This window comes from Sturnira hondurensis, unplaced genomic scaffold (genome assembly GCF_014824575.4).
Source record: "Sturnira hondurensis isolate 20B ecotype Veracruz unplaced genomic scaffold, ASM1482457v3 Scaffold0021555, whole genome shotgun sequence".
NCBI lineage: Eukaryota > Metazoa > Chordata > Mammalia > Chiroptera > Phyllostomidae > Sturnira > Sturnira hondurensis.
Window position 1 is genome coordinate 4,110,888 of NW_028094186.1, and position 14,733 is coordinate 4,125,620.

A 14,733-nucleotide genomic window follows, 5' to 3' on the forward strand; every position below is an offset into this window, starting at 1 on the left:
AAGCATTTAATTTGGGATATAAAGATAATGATTAAGTCTGTTCTACCTAAATTATTGTTAATATCAGTTCATTAACTTGGTTTTAACTTGGTTTTTGTCATGTACAAACCACATGACCTAAGATACTTTCTTTGACTAGAAGTTTTATTTGTAAATAGACTGTAAAACCCATGACAAACTCAATCTATACTAACATGGGTGTACTAATTTATTTGTGAAAATGGGAGATAACAGTGCTATATGGAAAAAGACTCAGCACTAATTCATGAACGCCTCTGAATTAATTTAATTAATTAATTAAAAAACAATGCTTTCCAATTAAGAGGATACTACATTTTAAAATTAGCCCTGTTTAGCCTTTTAGTTATCTAACACTAATTTTCTGATTCACGTTTTAGTAAGTTAGGAGCTTGTTTAACTATAAACAAGAGAGGAAGCAAGGACATGGAGAATTGGTAGTTCAAGGCAAGTCAATTCTTGATAACAAGAACACGGAAATGTAACTAATGTGGTTAAGTTCTCAAACCATACAGGTTATTTTAAGTCATAACTAAACCTTTTCAGAGATTCCACATACAAAGACAAATATAAAGCACCCACAAGTCCGCCTTAAACAGAACGCCTAACAAAGTCATAAAACAGACTCAAGTGTTTACAAGAAAATAATATTTATGAAGACAGAAACACAAAAATTCTGATAACTGCCCTCCCTCTGAAGTAAGATCCATGTACCACTAAAAGTCCCCTAAAAGTCCCTTTCAACCTCAGAATTTCTTTCACTTACAATGTCGTCCAATGGGCCAACAGAAAACTATGATTTTATATTTAATTATACCTTCAAATTTACCCCTCCGAGAAACCTAACTTCCACTATACAACCTTGGCCTACCTCATTCTCTTTACCTCCCTTGGGACATTATAGACTATCAATTCCAATTAAAAATAATTACCAAGCCTTAAATAATTTATCCTCTTAACAATGCTCATGTCCCTGAAGATTAATCTAAAGAACGTGTATATTTTCTTTCTTTTTACTTACAAAAAATATTAATCCCATACTATTCTACACAGGGCTTCATAACCCCTAAAACAGCTGACCTAACAGAGATGGATGTTGTCAGGCCAAGCCAACCCGACGCCCATCTCACCACTGAATAAACATCTATGTTTAACATAATTATTGTATCCCGGGTTGGGACAAACACTGGATCCTCAAATACATTCTTCTTGTCTCACGGTCTCACTTCATTATCTTTGTTATTCCCGTGTTCCCTCTACTCTTCCAAGAAGCTAATAAAAACATCTGTGGGAGAGGACCCCCAAAGGCTCCTTTGGTGTTCTCCACCCCTAAAAACCAGTTTGGAGCCCCATTAGTGCTAAGCTAACGGTTCCAAAAGATTCTTTTCTACTCCCCCTCAGAAGAGTAAATGTAGTCACACTACTTTCTCTGACGTTACAAGACCCCAAAAAACATCCCAGAAGTCCTCCAACACTGATTAATCATTGGCCAAGATATTTAAAAAAAAAAAAAAAAGTCACCTCATTCCAAGATGTAGAGCATACTTCTCCAAACTGAGACCATCTATTGGAGTTTTGCCTCCCAGCACTTCTTGCAAACCCTTGTGTCACCCCTTCTGACTTTCCACTGATTTTTCAGCTGTTTAATTTTAAAGTGTATATAATTTACCCATGAGAAGTCAAGATCTTTAAAAACAGGAAACAAGGGCAGACAACAGAAATATTTCAGTACACACAGAGAGTTTGCAAAGGGATATCAAATTATGTTATGTTTCACTAACAGATGAAAGCCTTTATACTTACAGTTGGTACATACTCAGATGGAAATTTGTTTGTCGTGTAGGATATCAGGAGACATGTTTTACCAACGGCACCATCACCCACGACAACGCACTTAATTGTCTGCATTGCTGAAACAGTTTTCTATCCACTTTTAATATTTCAAATCCTTGGATGACCTACAAAACGATTCAAGATATTTGTTGTATTTATTTGTGAATATTTATGTATTTTCTTTCTTCACCTAGCAACAGGTTCACTCGTTCAAAGCAAAAACAGAACAAGCAGCCCAACCACCAGACTTAAAGGATGTAAACAGAAACAGTGACTTGCTCAAAGTCACAATAATAAATAAGAGTCAAGTTGCTGATGTTTGGATGTTTCCACTTAAATAAGTTCAGCCCCGACTGGTGTTGCTCAGTGGACTCAGCACCAGCCTGTAAACAGAAAAGTCATCATTTCGATTCCCAGTCAGGGCACATGCCTGGGTTGCTGGCCAGGTCCCCAGTTGGGGAGGGGTATTCGAGAGGCAACTGATCAATCTCTCACACATTAATTCTCTCCCTCTCTTTCTCCTTCCCGTCCCCTCTCTCTAAAAGTAAATAGATAAAATCTAAAACAAAACAAAACAAAACAAAAAAAAACACACAACTTCAAAGTGGTCACCCTGACTGGTGTGGCTCAGATGACTGGACATCACTCCAGAAAGCTAAAGGTTGCCAGTTCGATCCCCAGTCAGGGCATTCTCCTGGGTTGCGAATGCCTGGGTTACAGATTAGGTGCCCAGTCAGGGCGTGTACAAGAAGCAACTGATCCATGTTTCTCTCACACTGATGTTTCTCTTCCTCTCCTTCTCCCTCCCCTCCCTTCTCTCTAAAAATAAATGAAATCTTTTTTTTAAAGTTCAGAGTTCTGAGGACTTCCGCCAAGATGGAGGCATAGGTGGAAACACTGTGCCTTCTCCCACAACCAAGTTTTAATACAACAAAGGTTTGGAGAACAAAGACATAGCCATAAAACAGAGAACTGAATTATACGGAAGTCCGACAACCACTAACCGTTCAATGGGGACAGTAAGAGGGGCGGAGCCAGCAGTGGAGCAGGGTCGGGCAGAAAAGATCCCCAGACCCAGGCACGCAAGTGGTCCGGACCCAGTCAGGGTGTTGGGCAGACTGACATCGGTCGCACATTCTTGCACAGTGAGACGGACCATGCAGGCCCCAGGTGGCGAGGGCTGACGGCAGTGGCACACTCGTGTGCAGTGGGACGAAACGCGTGGGCCCAGTGACGGTGGCAGCTGCCGCACCTGTGGGGGCTGCGGCAGGAGACTGCAGACAGGACCGCCATTGTTCCTCGTTGACCCCGCCCCCACATACAGCGTCACAACCCAGCGACTTAGTTGCCCTGCTCTAGTGAACACCTAGGGCTCCGATCCTGCTATGTAACAGGCACAAACAGCCCAAAAGATGGCGCAAGAAGAACTCAAAGTCCCAGAGCCGATAACTCTAAGCGACCGAGAAATTGCCAGCCTCTCTCAGAAGCACAATTCAAGACACTGTTTATCAGGATGCTCACAGAACTGGTGGATTATAGTCACAAATTAGAGGAACATATGAAGGCTAAACTAATTGAAATGAAGGGAGATGTCCAGGAAACCAATAGCGATGGAAAGGAAACTGGGACTCAGATCAATGGAATGGACCAGAAGGAAGAATGAAACATCCAACCAGAAAGGAATGAAGAAATGAGAATTCAAAAAAATGAGGAGAGGCTTAGGAACCTCCAGGACATCTTTAAACGTTCCAACATCCGGATTATAGGGGTACCAGAAGGGGGAAAGAAACAGCCACCAGTGGAAAACTTATTTGAACAGATAATAAAGGAGAACTTCCCCAGCCTGGCAAAGGAAATAGACTTCCAGGAAATCCAGGACGCTCAGAGAGTCCCAAAGAAGTTGGACCCAAGAAGGAATACACCAAGGCACATCATAATTACATTAGCCAAGACTAAAATGAAGGAGAGAATCCTAGAAGCAGCAAGAGATAAGGGGACAGTCACCTACAAAGGAGTACCCATCAGACTGTCAGTGGATTTCTCAAAAGAGACCTTACAGGCAAGAAGGGGCTGGAAAGAAGTATTCTAAGTCATGAAATCCAAAGACCTACAGCCAAGATTGCTTTATCCAGCAAAACTTTCATTTAGAATGGAAGGACAGATAAAGTGCTTCTCAGATAAGATCAAGTTCAAGGAGTTCATCATCACCAAGCCTTTATTATATGAAATGCTAAAGCGACTTTTGTAAGAAAAAGAAGATGAAAAATATGAACAGTGAAAGGACAGCAAACTCACAGTTATTAATAACCACACCTAAAACAAAAGCAAACCTAGAGGACAGCTAGATCAGAAGTGGAACCATAGAAATGAAGAACACATGGAGGGTTAGCAACAGGGGAGTGGGAGGAGGAGAAGGAGGGAGAAGGTACAGAAAATAGCAAAGAGGGTAGGTAGAAAATAGATAGGGGGGAGGGCAAGAATAGTAGGGGAAATGCAGAATCTAAAGAACTTGAGATACGTGGTTATAAACTAAGGGGGGGAGAATGGTGGGGGAGGGAGTGTGCAGGTGGAGGGGAATGAAGGGGGGGAATAGAACAACTGTAATGGTATAATCAATAAAATATATTTTAAAAGAAAAAGTTCAGAGTTCTAACCAAGATAAAGGCATAGATAGAAATCCTTCACTTTCTCACACAACCAAAAAAAAGGGTAACAACCAATCTAAAATCAATAAATAACCGTAAGTGCCAGGAAATCAAACTACATGGAACTCTGACAACCAAGAAATTAAAGAAACAGTCAACCAGCCCTGGTGTGGCTCAGTGGATTGAGCAAGGGCCTGAAAACCGAAGGGTCCATGGTTCGATGCTCATGTGGGGCCGGTTGGGGCACATGCCTGGGTTGCAGGCCAGGTGCCCAGTTGGGGGCACGTGAGGGGCAACCACACACTGATGTTTCTCTCCCTCTCTCCTTCCCTTCCCTTCTCTCTAAAATAAATAAATAAAATCTTTAAAAAAAGAAAACAAACGAAACAGTCAATCAGACCAACCAGGCCAGTAAGACGGGCCAATGAAAAGAATCCACACAAGGTGCCAGGCAGGCCATGCAGAAGTAGGTGACTGAGGTGACAATAGTGCAGGCGGGGCTGACTGAACAGGGAAACTGAGTCAGTCCAGAGCTGACTGTGGACTACGGCCGGGGCGTTGCTGCAGTCAGAGAAACTAAACTCCCAATTCACACGAGAGTCCACTGGAAAGTGGGGCTACAGTCCAGCAGAGCTGCATTGTTCCCTCTCTGGCCCCTCCCCCACAGGCAACCTGGAAGCACGGCAAGGAGGGCTGCCCTGCCTGGGTGAATAAAGACCTAAGGCCCCGCCCTCTTACAACTTAACAGGTGTGCCAAGAGAAAGAAATAGGGCCCAAATGAAAGAACAGAGCAAAACTCCAGAAAGAGAGCCAAGAGATGAGGAGATAGCCAACTAACCTGATGGAGAGCTTAAAGCCCTAGTAATCAAAATGCTCACAGAACTCACTGAGGTTGGTCGAAAAATGAAAGATACCCAGAGTGAAATAAAGCAAAATATTCGGAGAACCAACAGTGACAGAAAGGAAACCAGGGCTCAAATCAACGATCTGAAACAAAGGGAAGACATAAACATCCAACCAGAACAGAATGAAGAAACAAGAATTCAAAAAAAATGAAGAGAGACTTAGGAACCTCTGGGACAACTTTAAATGTTCCAATATCTGAATTATAAGGATGCCAGAATGAGAAGAACAGCAGCAAGGAATTGAAAACTTATGTGAACAAATAATGAAGGAAAACTTCCCCAATCTGGAGAAGGAAATAGATTCTAGGAAGCCCAGAGAGTCCCAAAGAAGTTGGACCCAAGGAGGAACACACCAAGGCACATCATCAAATTACCCAAGATTAAAGATAAAGAGAGGATCTTAAAAGCAGCAAGAAGAGAGGAAAGGAAAGGAGTTACCTACAAAGGAGTGCCCATAAGGCTACCAGCTGATTTCTCAAAAGAAACCTTGCAGGCAAGAAGGGGCTGGAAAAAAGTATTTGAAGTCATGAAAGGCCAGGACCTACATCCAAGATTACTCTATCTAGCAAAGCTATCATTTAGAATGGAAGGGCAGATAAAGTGCTTCTCAGATAAGGTCAACTTAAAGAAGTTCATCATCACCAAGCCCTTATTATATGAAATGTTAAAGGGACTTATCTAAGAAATTGAAGAAGATCAAAAGCTATGAACAGTAAAATGACAACAAACTCACAACTATCAACAAATGATCCTAAAAAAGAAAAACAATGAAAACAAAAACTAAGCAAACAACTAGAAAAGGAATAGAATCAGAGAAATGAACATCACATGGAAGGTTTCCAGTGGGGAGGGGAGGACTAGGGGGGAAAGATACAGGGAAGAAGTATAATTGGTAGGCATAAAATAGATGGGAAGAGGTCAAAAGTGGTATAGGAAACAGAGAATTCAAAGAACTTATATGTACAACCCATGAACATGAACTAAGGGTCGGGGGAATGCTGGAGTGTTAGGGGGTACAGGGCGAAGGGGGATAAAGGAGGGAAAATTGGGAGAACTAATAGCATAAACAATAAAATATACTTTAAAAAAGTTCAAAGTGGTATAAAAAGCAGCATATTATAATGAAAGAGGCTATTTCTAGTTCAGAATGAACCCCATTTAGTGTGTGAAGCATTTAGTGAAACTTTTCTTTCAGTCGTATGTGTACACATGTTGTATGTATACATGTTACATGTACTAGACTGCAATATAAAGGCCATTGCTTTAAAGAATTGTCCATATATCCAAGCTTAGAGATACAGTTACTCAGACTATAAACAACAAGCAGCAGAGCACCACCACCACCCTGAAATAGTTAAGCAACATGAGAATACTGGACAAAGATCAGGGTATTCAGCTCTGCTAAAACAGCTCCCTCCCCTCAGCAGCTGTTTTAGCACTAGGTTGCCTAATTTCTAATATTCATGGCATAAACAGGCCAAAACCTACATTCTTACAATGAAAAAGTCAAATCACTCCATATTCATGACATTAGAAACCTACATTTACAATGAAAAAGTCAAATCACTCCATACTGACTTATAAACAGATATAATCACTTCAACTTCTCTTACAGTAGTCCTCCATTTGAAGAAGCTATTGACTACAAATGCACCAAAGATTTATTATGTTTCATCAATCCTGAGATGCTTATTTTCTCTTTAAGACATCTCCAAAATCAACCCTGCCTGGTGTGCCTCAGTGGATTGAGTGCCAGCCTATAAATTGAAAGGTCTCTCTCTGGTTCCCAGTCAGGGCACAAGGTTTCAGCCAGGTCCCCAGTTGCGGGCCAGTTCCCAAATTGCGGGTGGGCGTGCAAGAAGCAAATGATGGCCCTGGCTGGTGTAGCTCAGTGGATTGAACGCGGGCCTGCGAACCAAAGGATCACGGTTCAATTCCCAGTCAGGGCACATGCCTGGGTTGCAGGCCAGTTCCCAGCAAGGGACGCACAAGAGGCAACCATACATTAATATTTCTCTCCCTCTCTCCTTCCCTTCCCCTCTAAAGATAAATAAATAAAATCTTTAAAAAAAGAGCAACTGATGCATGCTTCAAACATCAGTTTCTCTCCCTCTCTTTCTCCCTTTCCCTCTAAAAATAAATAAATAAATAGGTTTTTTTTTTTAAATCTCTAAAATCGGAACATGTCTTTACTCAAGGCTTACAATCATTACCAGCTATGTTTTCCCCCACATTTTGGCATCTATGAAATTAGGATAAATGCCATCTCAGAGTTACTTTAACAGTTTTTCTGAAAGAATAAAAAAGAAACACTATCCTCTATATACCTACATCTTAAGATAAAGTACTATTTCACCTCTAAAGGAGCTATAATTTCTTATCGGCTAGAGCTGCCATTTCATTAAACGTAAAAATGTCATAGAACCATCTAACTCTGGGTTGGATGTCATGCCTATCTATATGCTTCTAGGGTACCCTCCATAACCCTCAATCAAAATAATTCATAAATGTTGTAAATTTATCTGTTAACATCTGTATATATATTAGGAGTAAATAACTACAGGAAATACTTTCCCATTCCTCATCAAAACCATCTTGATTACATTTTTCTTTATCTAACCTCCTTTTATCCTTTGCCTTCTCATTCCCCTATAATGTACTAAAGAAGCACTCATACTAGTAAAGCATTAAAGGTTAAGGATCTTGATCCCTAAACTAAATAATCAACCACACTCAGTACTAAATTAATTATAGAGAATTATTCTAGAATGTCTTTTACTTAATAACAAAGAGAAAATGTGAATAGTTGTCTTCTCATGGTTCCTCACTCCACCTCTGAAAAACAAGATAATGTTCTCCTAAAAAAAAAGCCTTCGATAGATTTTTCCCAGATGTCTTCAAATCTATTTCAGGTTCACTTTCTCGCACATTCTATTTGTCCTAGTCATCACCAAGGTAATTTGTTTATGTAGAGTTTAATCATAAACACTGGGCAGACAGTAATGTTTGATCACTGTGGCAGACTGCTAGCTGTCTGCCAATCCTTTCTTCTTTAGTAAAAGAATTACTTATTTACCTAAGTATATGGCACTTAGTAAATACCATATTTCCCAAATTCCTTTGCAGCTAGAGGTGACCACAGTGACTAAATTTTGGATGGGAGTGGAAGTGATGCAACTTTCAACACATGCCTTGAAAGCAAACAGTAGAGTCTCCCCTGTCCCAGTCCCAGACATGATGTTGGGAGCTGAAACACTCATACTAACCCACAGATAGAAATTACATGTTAAGAATGAGCAGTGGCTGGTGTGGCTCAGTGGAATGAGTGCCAGCCTGGGAACTGAAAGGTCATCAATTCTATTCCCAGTCAGGGCACATGCATGGATTGCAGGTGAGGTCCCCACTTGGGGGCATGCCAGAGGCAACCACACACTGATGTTTCTTTCCCTTTCTCCCTCCCTTTCCCTCACTTAAAAAATAAATAAATAAACCCTTAAAAAAAAAAGGATAACACAATAGGAGGAGCCAACCCTGGATTGCCTTCTAGGACTTTTATACAGGAAAGAAAGAACCCTCCCTCTCATTAAGTCCCTAGCATTTTGGATAGTCACAGAAGCAGAACTGAAATCCTGGCTACTATCTTTCATGGACTCTAAGACAATGATTTTAAAAGACATCCTAATTCAGAGGTGTTAGTGTGAGACAAAATGTCTTAGAATCCATAAAATTATATTAATATTTGGTAGTAAACTTGACCACTTTTGAGGTTTGGTCTCATAAGTACCTAAGATAAATGGCGTTTTTAAGTTGCAATTGTGGTTGAAGTCAAAGTAATTGTCATCCCTAAATATAAAGTTCCTTGTCTTCATTTTGTATCTGATATTCACTTTTAAGACTTATAACCCATACTAATAAGCAAATACAAAATCAATAGGCTGCTTATAAACTTGACTTCTAGTGAAGGAAGAACTATCAATTTTTGTTGTTGTTAAGCTACTGTTTCTTGAAATTTTCATTAAAATTTCCTAGGAAATAAGAAAAAGAAGAATTTGAGACAAAGAGTTTCCCTGATTAAAGAAATGAATATGACTGTTGTATGGCTAAATCACAAACTTTTACAAGCTGTGATGGAGAAAGAGCTTTTCTAAAATATTCCAAAGAAAGCTACCATTAATAACAGTATTAAAGAACAAATAATTTAAATAGATATAGCTGGAAATTCCACCAAAGTAAATTGTTTTCAGGAGACCATTCAGAAAAAATAGTCTTAAAACACTGTAGTGGTTGTTTATGGAGTTGAAATCTTAAATACAGTACCTCTCTCCCTCTCTGACACCAGTAAATAAGAAAATGTTAAAAATGAGATCATTCTGGCCACCAGGAAACTTCTAACTATTGAGGTAAAGCGTACAGATATAACACAGTTTGTATTAGAAGAAATCTACGATGTAAGTTTAGGCACTTTGTTGCTCTTCCTCTTCCCCTTCTGGTTATAGATGTCCTGGAGGTTCCTAAACCTCTCCTCACTTTTTTGAATTGTTTCTTCCTTCTTTTCTGTTTGGTTGTTTCTCCCTTCTGGTCCACTCCATTGATTTGAGTCCTAGTTTTCTTCCCATCGCTATTGGTTCCCTGTACATTTCCCTTCATTTCACTTAGTTTAGCCTTCATTCTTTCATCTAATTTGAGACCAAATTCAACCATTTCTGTGAACATCCTGATCACCAGTGCTTTGAACTGTGCATCTGATAGGTTGGCTATCTCTCGGTCACTTAGTTGTATTATTTCTGGAGCTCTGATCTGCTCTTCTATTTCGGCCATTTTTTTTGTCTTGTCACACCTGTTACGTACCAAAGGGCAGAGCCTTAGGTGTTCACCAGGGTGGGGCAACCCAGTTGCTGGGTTGTGATGCTGTATGTGGGGGTGGAGTACAGGAGGGAACAATGGCACTTACTATGCTCTCTGTTGGACCTCAGTCCCTTCCACCACTCCCCACAAACAAACTGGGCCCTTCTGGTGCTGATTCCCAAGTGGATGAGCTTCTGTGCACTCTAGGACCCTGTGGGTCTCTCCAACGAACTCTCCTGTGAGGCTGGGAGTCTCTCTCTGAGCCTCAACCCCCACAGGTGTTTCCAATTGGTGTTTTGAGGCTTAATTTCCAGGCACTGGGACCCTGGGTGGCACTGGGACCCTGGGTTGCACAGGATGGATGAATGTATCTATTTCAGCTCCTTGGCTGTCCAACTTCCATACAGTTCAATTTTCTGTCAGTTCTGGCTGTTATTTTGTTTCTAAATTTTTGTTGTCCTTATTTTGATTGTGCGATGAGGCACAGTGTGTCTACCTACACCTCCATCTTGGCTGGAAGTCCTCTTTCTGTATTTCCTGTATCACTTTTTTATCTATAAGGCAGTCCCTAAAACCAAGTTAACGAACTGATATTAACAATAATTTAGGTAGAACAGACTTATCACTATCTTTATATACCAAATTAAATGCTTTTTTAGTTTACAAATCATCACTGCCTACATTCAAACTAACAAAAATCTGACAGTTTTTACCTTTTATAATTTCTTTCCTGTTATACTTTTCTAGCCAGCAATGTCAAAATTATCACCTCAGACCACCAGCACCAAAATCAGAATCACCTTGAACTGGGTTTATTAACAATTCAGATTCCTGGGCCCCATCCCAAATCTAATAAATCAGAATTCACCAAGCCCTATGTAATTCTAACGCACAATGAAGTTGGAGAACCACTTTCCTATAGGACAGCAAGAGAAAAAATACCATAACATAATATCAAAACTAAGATAAACATTACTGGTATTTTAGGTTACCTAGAAGTTTCTCTAGATCAGGGGTGTCAAACTCATTTTCACCAGGGGCTACAGAGCAGCCTTGCAGTTGCCTCCCAAGGGCCAAAATAATTTTAGAACTATATAAATTTAACTACTCCTTAACTGTTAAGGAATTGACACTATATTCGGCCCTTTGAAGGCAACCATGAGGCTGACATGGTCCCCAGTGAAAATGACTTTGACACCCCTGCTCTAGGTAGAATTCAAATTATTGATATAAATTAGCTGTATCACCCAGGAATTTACATATTCAGTAATGAAAAACTCACACTGAATACTGAAAGATTATGAACTAGTATATCTCAGAGGTGTTTCAACCCAAAAGTGTTTTCAAGTAACAGTAGAGTAGCAAACACTTATTTAGCATTATGTGCCACATACTGTTCTAAACATTTTACACATATTCATACATTTCATCCTCCCAACAACCCTATGAGTTGTGTGCTATATTATCTCCATTTTACAGGTAAGAAAAATGAGGCTCAGTGAAGTTAAGAAACTAGGCCAAGATTAATGAGCCAGTAAACAGCAGGACTAAAATTTAAACTGAAGCAGTCTGTCAAACTCCTGCTCTAAAACACCAAACTGTATTACCTTGCCTGAGAAGTGACATTAATAAAAACAAACATGTCCACTGCAAATGGAGTGGCAAGTATATACCCACGACGGCTGCCTGCACTGGAAAAGAGGAAGAAAGAAACAGAAGTTCAGTTCCTGTTTCTTCAGGGGACCCTGCAGACAAACTACTGAATTTTGTTTGGGAAAGGGGACATACAATTAGTAAGAAAGAGTTTGCTCTTCCCCTTTCTATGTACCCACAAATCTTCCATTTCTTAGACCTCCTGACTTCACAGCTCAGCAATCTGTTGGAAATAGGTTGTGAGTCCCCTGTTAAAGAGCATTGGTTCAGAAGTGATTCTACCACTCTATCTACGTGACCTTTGACAACTTATTTAACATTCTCTGTGGCTCATTATCCCTTATCTAAAAATTGAACATAGTACTACCTTCCTCATAGGATAAGTTGACTAAGATAATACATGTCAAGAATTTACCCTGGCCCTGGCTGGTGTGGCTCAGTGGATTGAGTGCCAGCCTGAAAACCAAAGGGTCGCAGGTCCAATTCCCAGTCTAGGGCACATGCCTGGGTTGCAGGCCAGGTCCCAATTAGGAGGCATGTGAGAGGCAACCACACATTTATGTTTCTCTCCTTCTCTTTCTTCCTTCCTTTGCCTCTCTAAAAATAAATAAAATTAGATTTAAAAAAAAAGAAAGAAAGTCACACCCTGACTGGTATGACTCCAGTGGGAGCTGTCCTACCAAGCGAAAGCCTGCTGGTTTGATTCCTGGTCAGGGCACATGCCTAGGTTGCAGGTTCAGTCCCTAGTCAGGTGGGAACGGGAGGCCACAGATAAATGTTTCTATCTCACATAGCTATTTCTCTCGCTCTCTTTCTCCCTCCTTGCTCCTCTCTCTAAAAATAAGTAAAATCTTATTTTTAAAGTAATTTAAAACAGTGCCTGACAAACAGTAAATGATTAGTAAAAAATGTTAGCTATTAATCTTGCTTAAATGATTAAAGACACTTTTGTTCTTTGCTGTTGTTACTGCTGTTGTTGTTAAGGTTTTTAAGTCTTCAATTTTATTTCTGTTTTTAACCAGCATCTAAGGGTTTGGAAATGTCACTAACAGCAAGGGCCCACCCCATGCACTCCCCCAGCCGGGGCCAGAGTCCAGGCTCCAGTTAACTTCCCCTCACCCACACCAACCATAAGGCCTGTTTTCCCTGCATCTCCAGAGACCAGGGACAGAAGAGGGTGTCCAGTTAGGGAACGTCAGAACTAAGAGATGCTACATGAAAGGACTGGGCTCAGACACAGCTGCCTTTGTTAGTCTTAGGATATCTTGGGATTTGGTAGCATGCTTAGACACACTATAAGAGGGTGCAAAGAGGGGTTCCTGGTCTCTTCTCTTGCCTCACTCACTGCTAGACAAGCCCTACAGCACCTCTTCTTGCCAGGCTCAGGGCACTGCCTTTATAAGTTGGCCAAGTGGTAGCCTGTGGTAGTCCAGCATGCCTCACTGTGACCTGGTCAGTTGCACTTTACTCCTGGCCTAGGCAGGGTTAGTAATCAGGAAGGTGACAACGATTCAGACCTGAGAATGTCCCAGTGCATCCTATCACAGGGCTTAGGTCCTGACTGTACCAACTCTCACCTAAAGGGGAATAATACAAGGGCATCTCTTTGTGAGGAGGGGCAAACCTGGGCATTTAAACCCTAAGCATGGGGACAGACCTGGGGTTTACAGAAACAGAAAGGCATTTTTGAGTCAGTCTTAAAAACATCAACAACTTGAACCCACTTAGAAAGCAGCATATAATTTCATTTCCAAAATAATTACAGTACTTATTGCTCTTACTAAAACTGCAGTCAAATATAGGGCTATCACTACAAAAGAGTAAAGTTTCAATTTCACTAACTATTCTGCAAAGCACTTGACATGTATTACTAATGAATAACGTCATGTATTAAAATATCACCAGATGAGGAGGAAGCAGGATGACCAGGGAAGAGACTTTGGCTTTGCAATATATACAACACCAGCCTCAACAACACAGAAGTAACTACACCAGACATGTTTCTCTATCCTATGTCAAATCACTACGGCAGCTAAGAGGCTATTACTGCCATTTTGCTATCCAAAGTGGCTAGAAAAGTTATTTTGCATCAGTTAACTAAACACTATTCCTCTTTAACAATGTGTTCATTTGTACCAGAACATAGAATTGGGGCTGAGTAAGTGAAAATGTAAAACATGATTTAGCCAATCATAAAGAAAATAAATTGTTAAATAAAGTGTACCTTCTAGACTCCTTACCAGTACCTATCACTCCACCGCACAAGAACACCAAAACCCCTGCTTCCTACGTTCTTAAATGTTTTAGGGATCCAAATACCCTTCTAGAATCTCAGAACTCATCTCTTTATTTTTATGGGGTCCTTGAATGTAGATTTAAGGAACCTATGAAAGTCTTCACTAGCATTATTATTGGCTGGCTGCCAGCTAAACATCACAAATCGTACTACAACCCCACCACAGTTACCTTTCTCCTGAGACTAATGATATAATATAAAAGGAATGTTTTCAAACCTTGAAATAAATGTTTAGCTTCAGACAAAATTCAAAAGAGCTAATGGTTATTAGCTAACCTAACATTACTTAAAAAAAAATAAATGAGAATCTTCTTAGGACTTGAAATATTCCTTAATTGTCCCAAAGCCAGAATGTTAACACCCACATATCCTGACATTCTTCTCCAACTCCAGACTTCAGGCAGACAAACATGGAACAAGCCACATGAAGACAGTTCTTTTTAAACTTTATTTGTTTCCAGAGTCCTCAATAAACAGGAAATAATCTTACAAACACTGGTATTCACTCAGAAAATCAAAGTAATACAGATACCAGTTT

The 14,733-nt window shown here is 40.3% G+C and overlaps 1 protein-coding gene across 2 annotated transcripts in view; it reads right to left on the reverse strand.

Moving 5' to 3' along the window:
• CDC42 (cell division cycle 42) overlaps window positions 1-14,733 on the reverse strand; it is a 46,946-nt gene that overhangs the window by 14,794 nt on the left and 17,419 nt on the right. For both annotated transcript variants that reach the window (XM_037032711.1, XM_037032712.1), the window contains exon 2: window positions 1,822-1,976. In XM_037032711.1, the coding sequence (XP_036888606.1) occupies window positions 1,822-1,926 (105 nt within the window). In that variant the 5' untranslated portion in view covers window positions 1,927-1,976. The remainder of the gene's footprint in view (window positions 1-1,821; window positions 1,977-14,733) is intronic.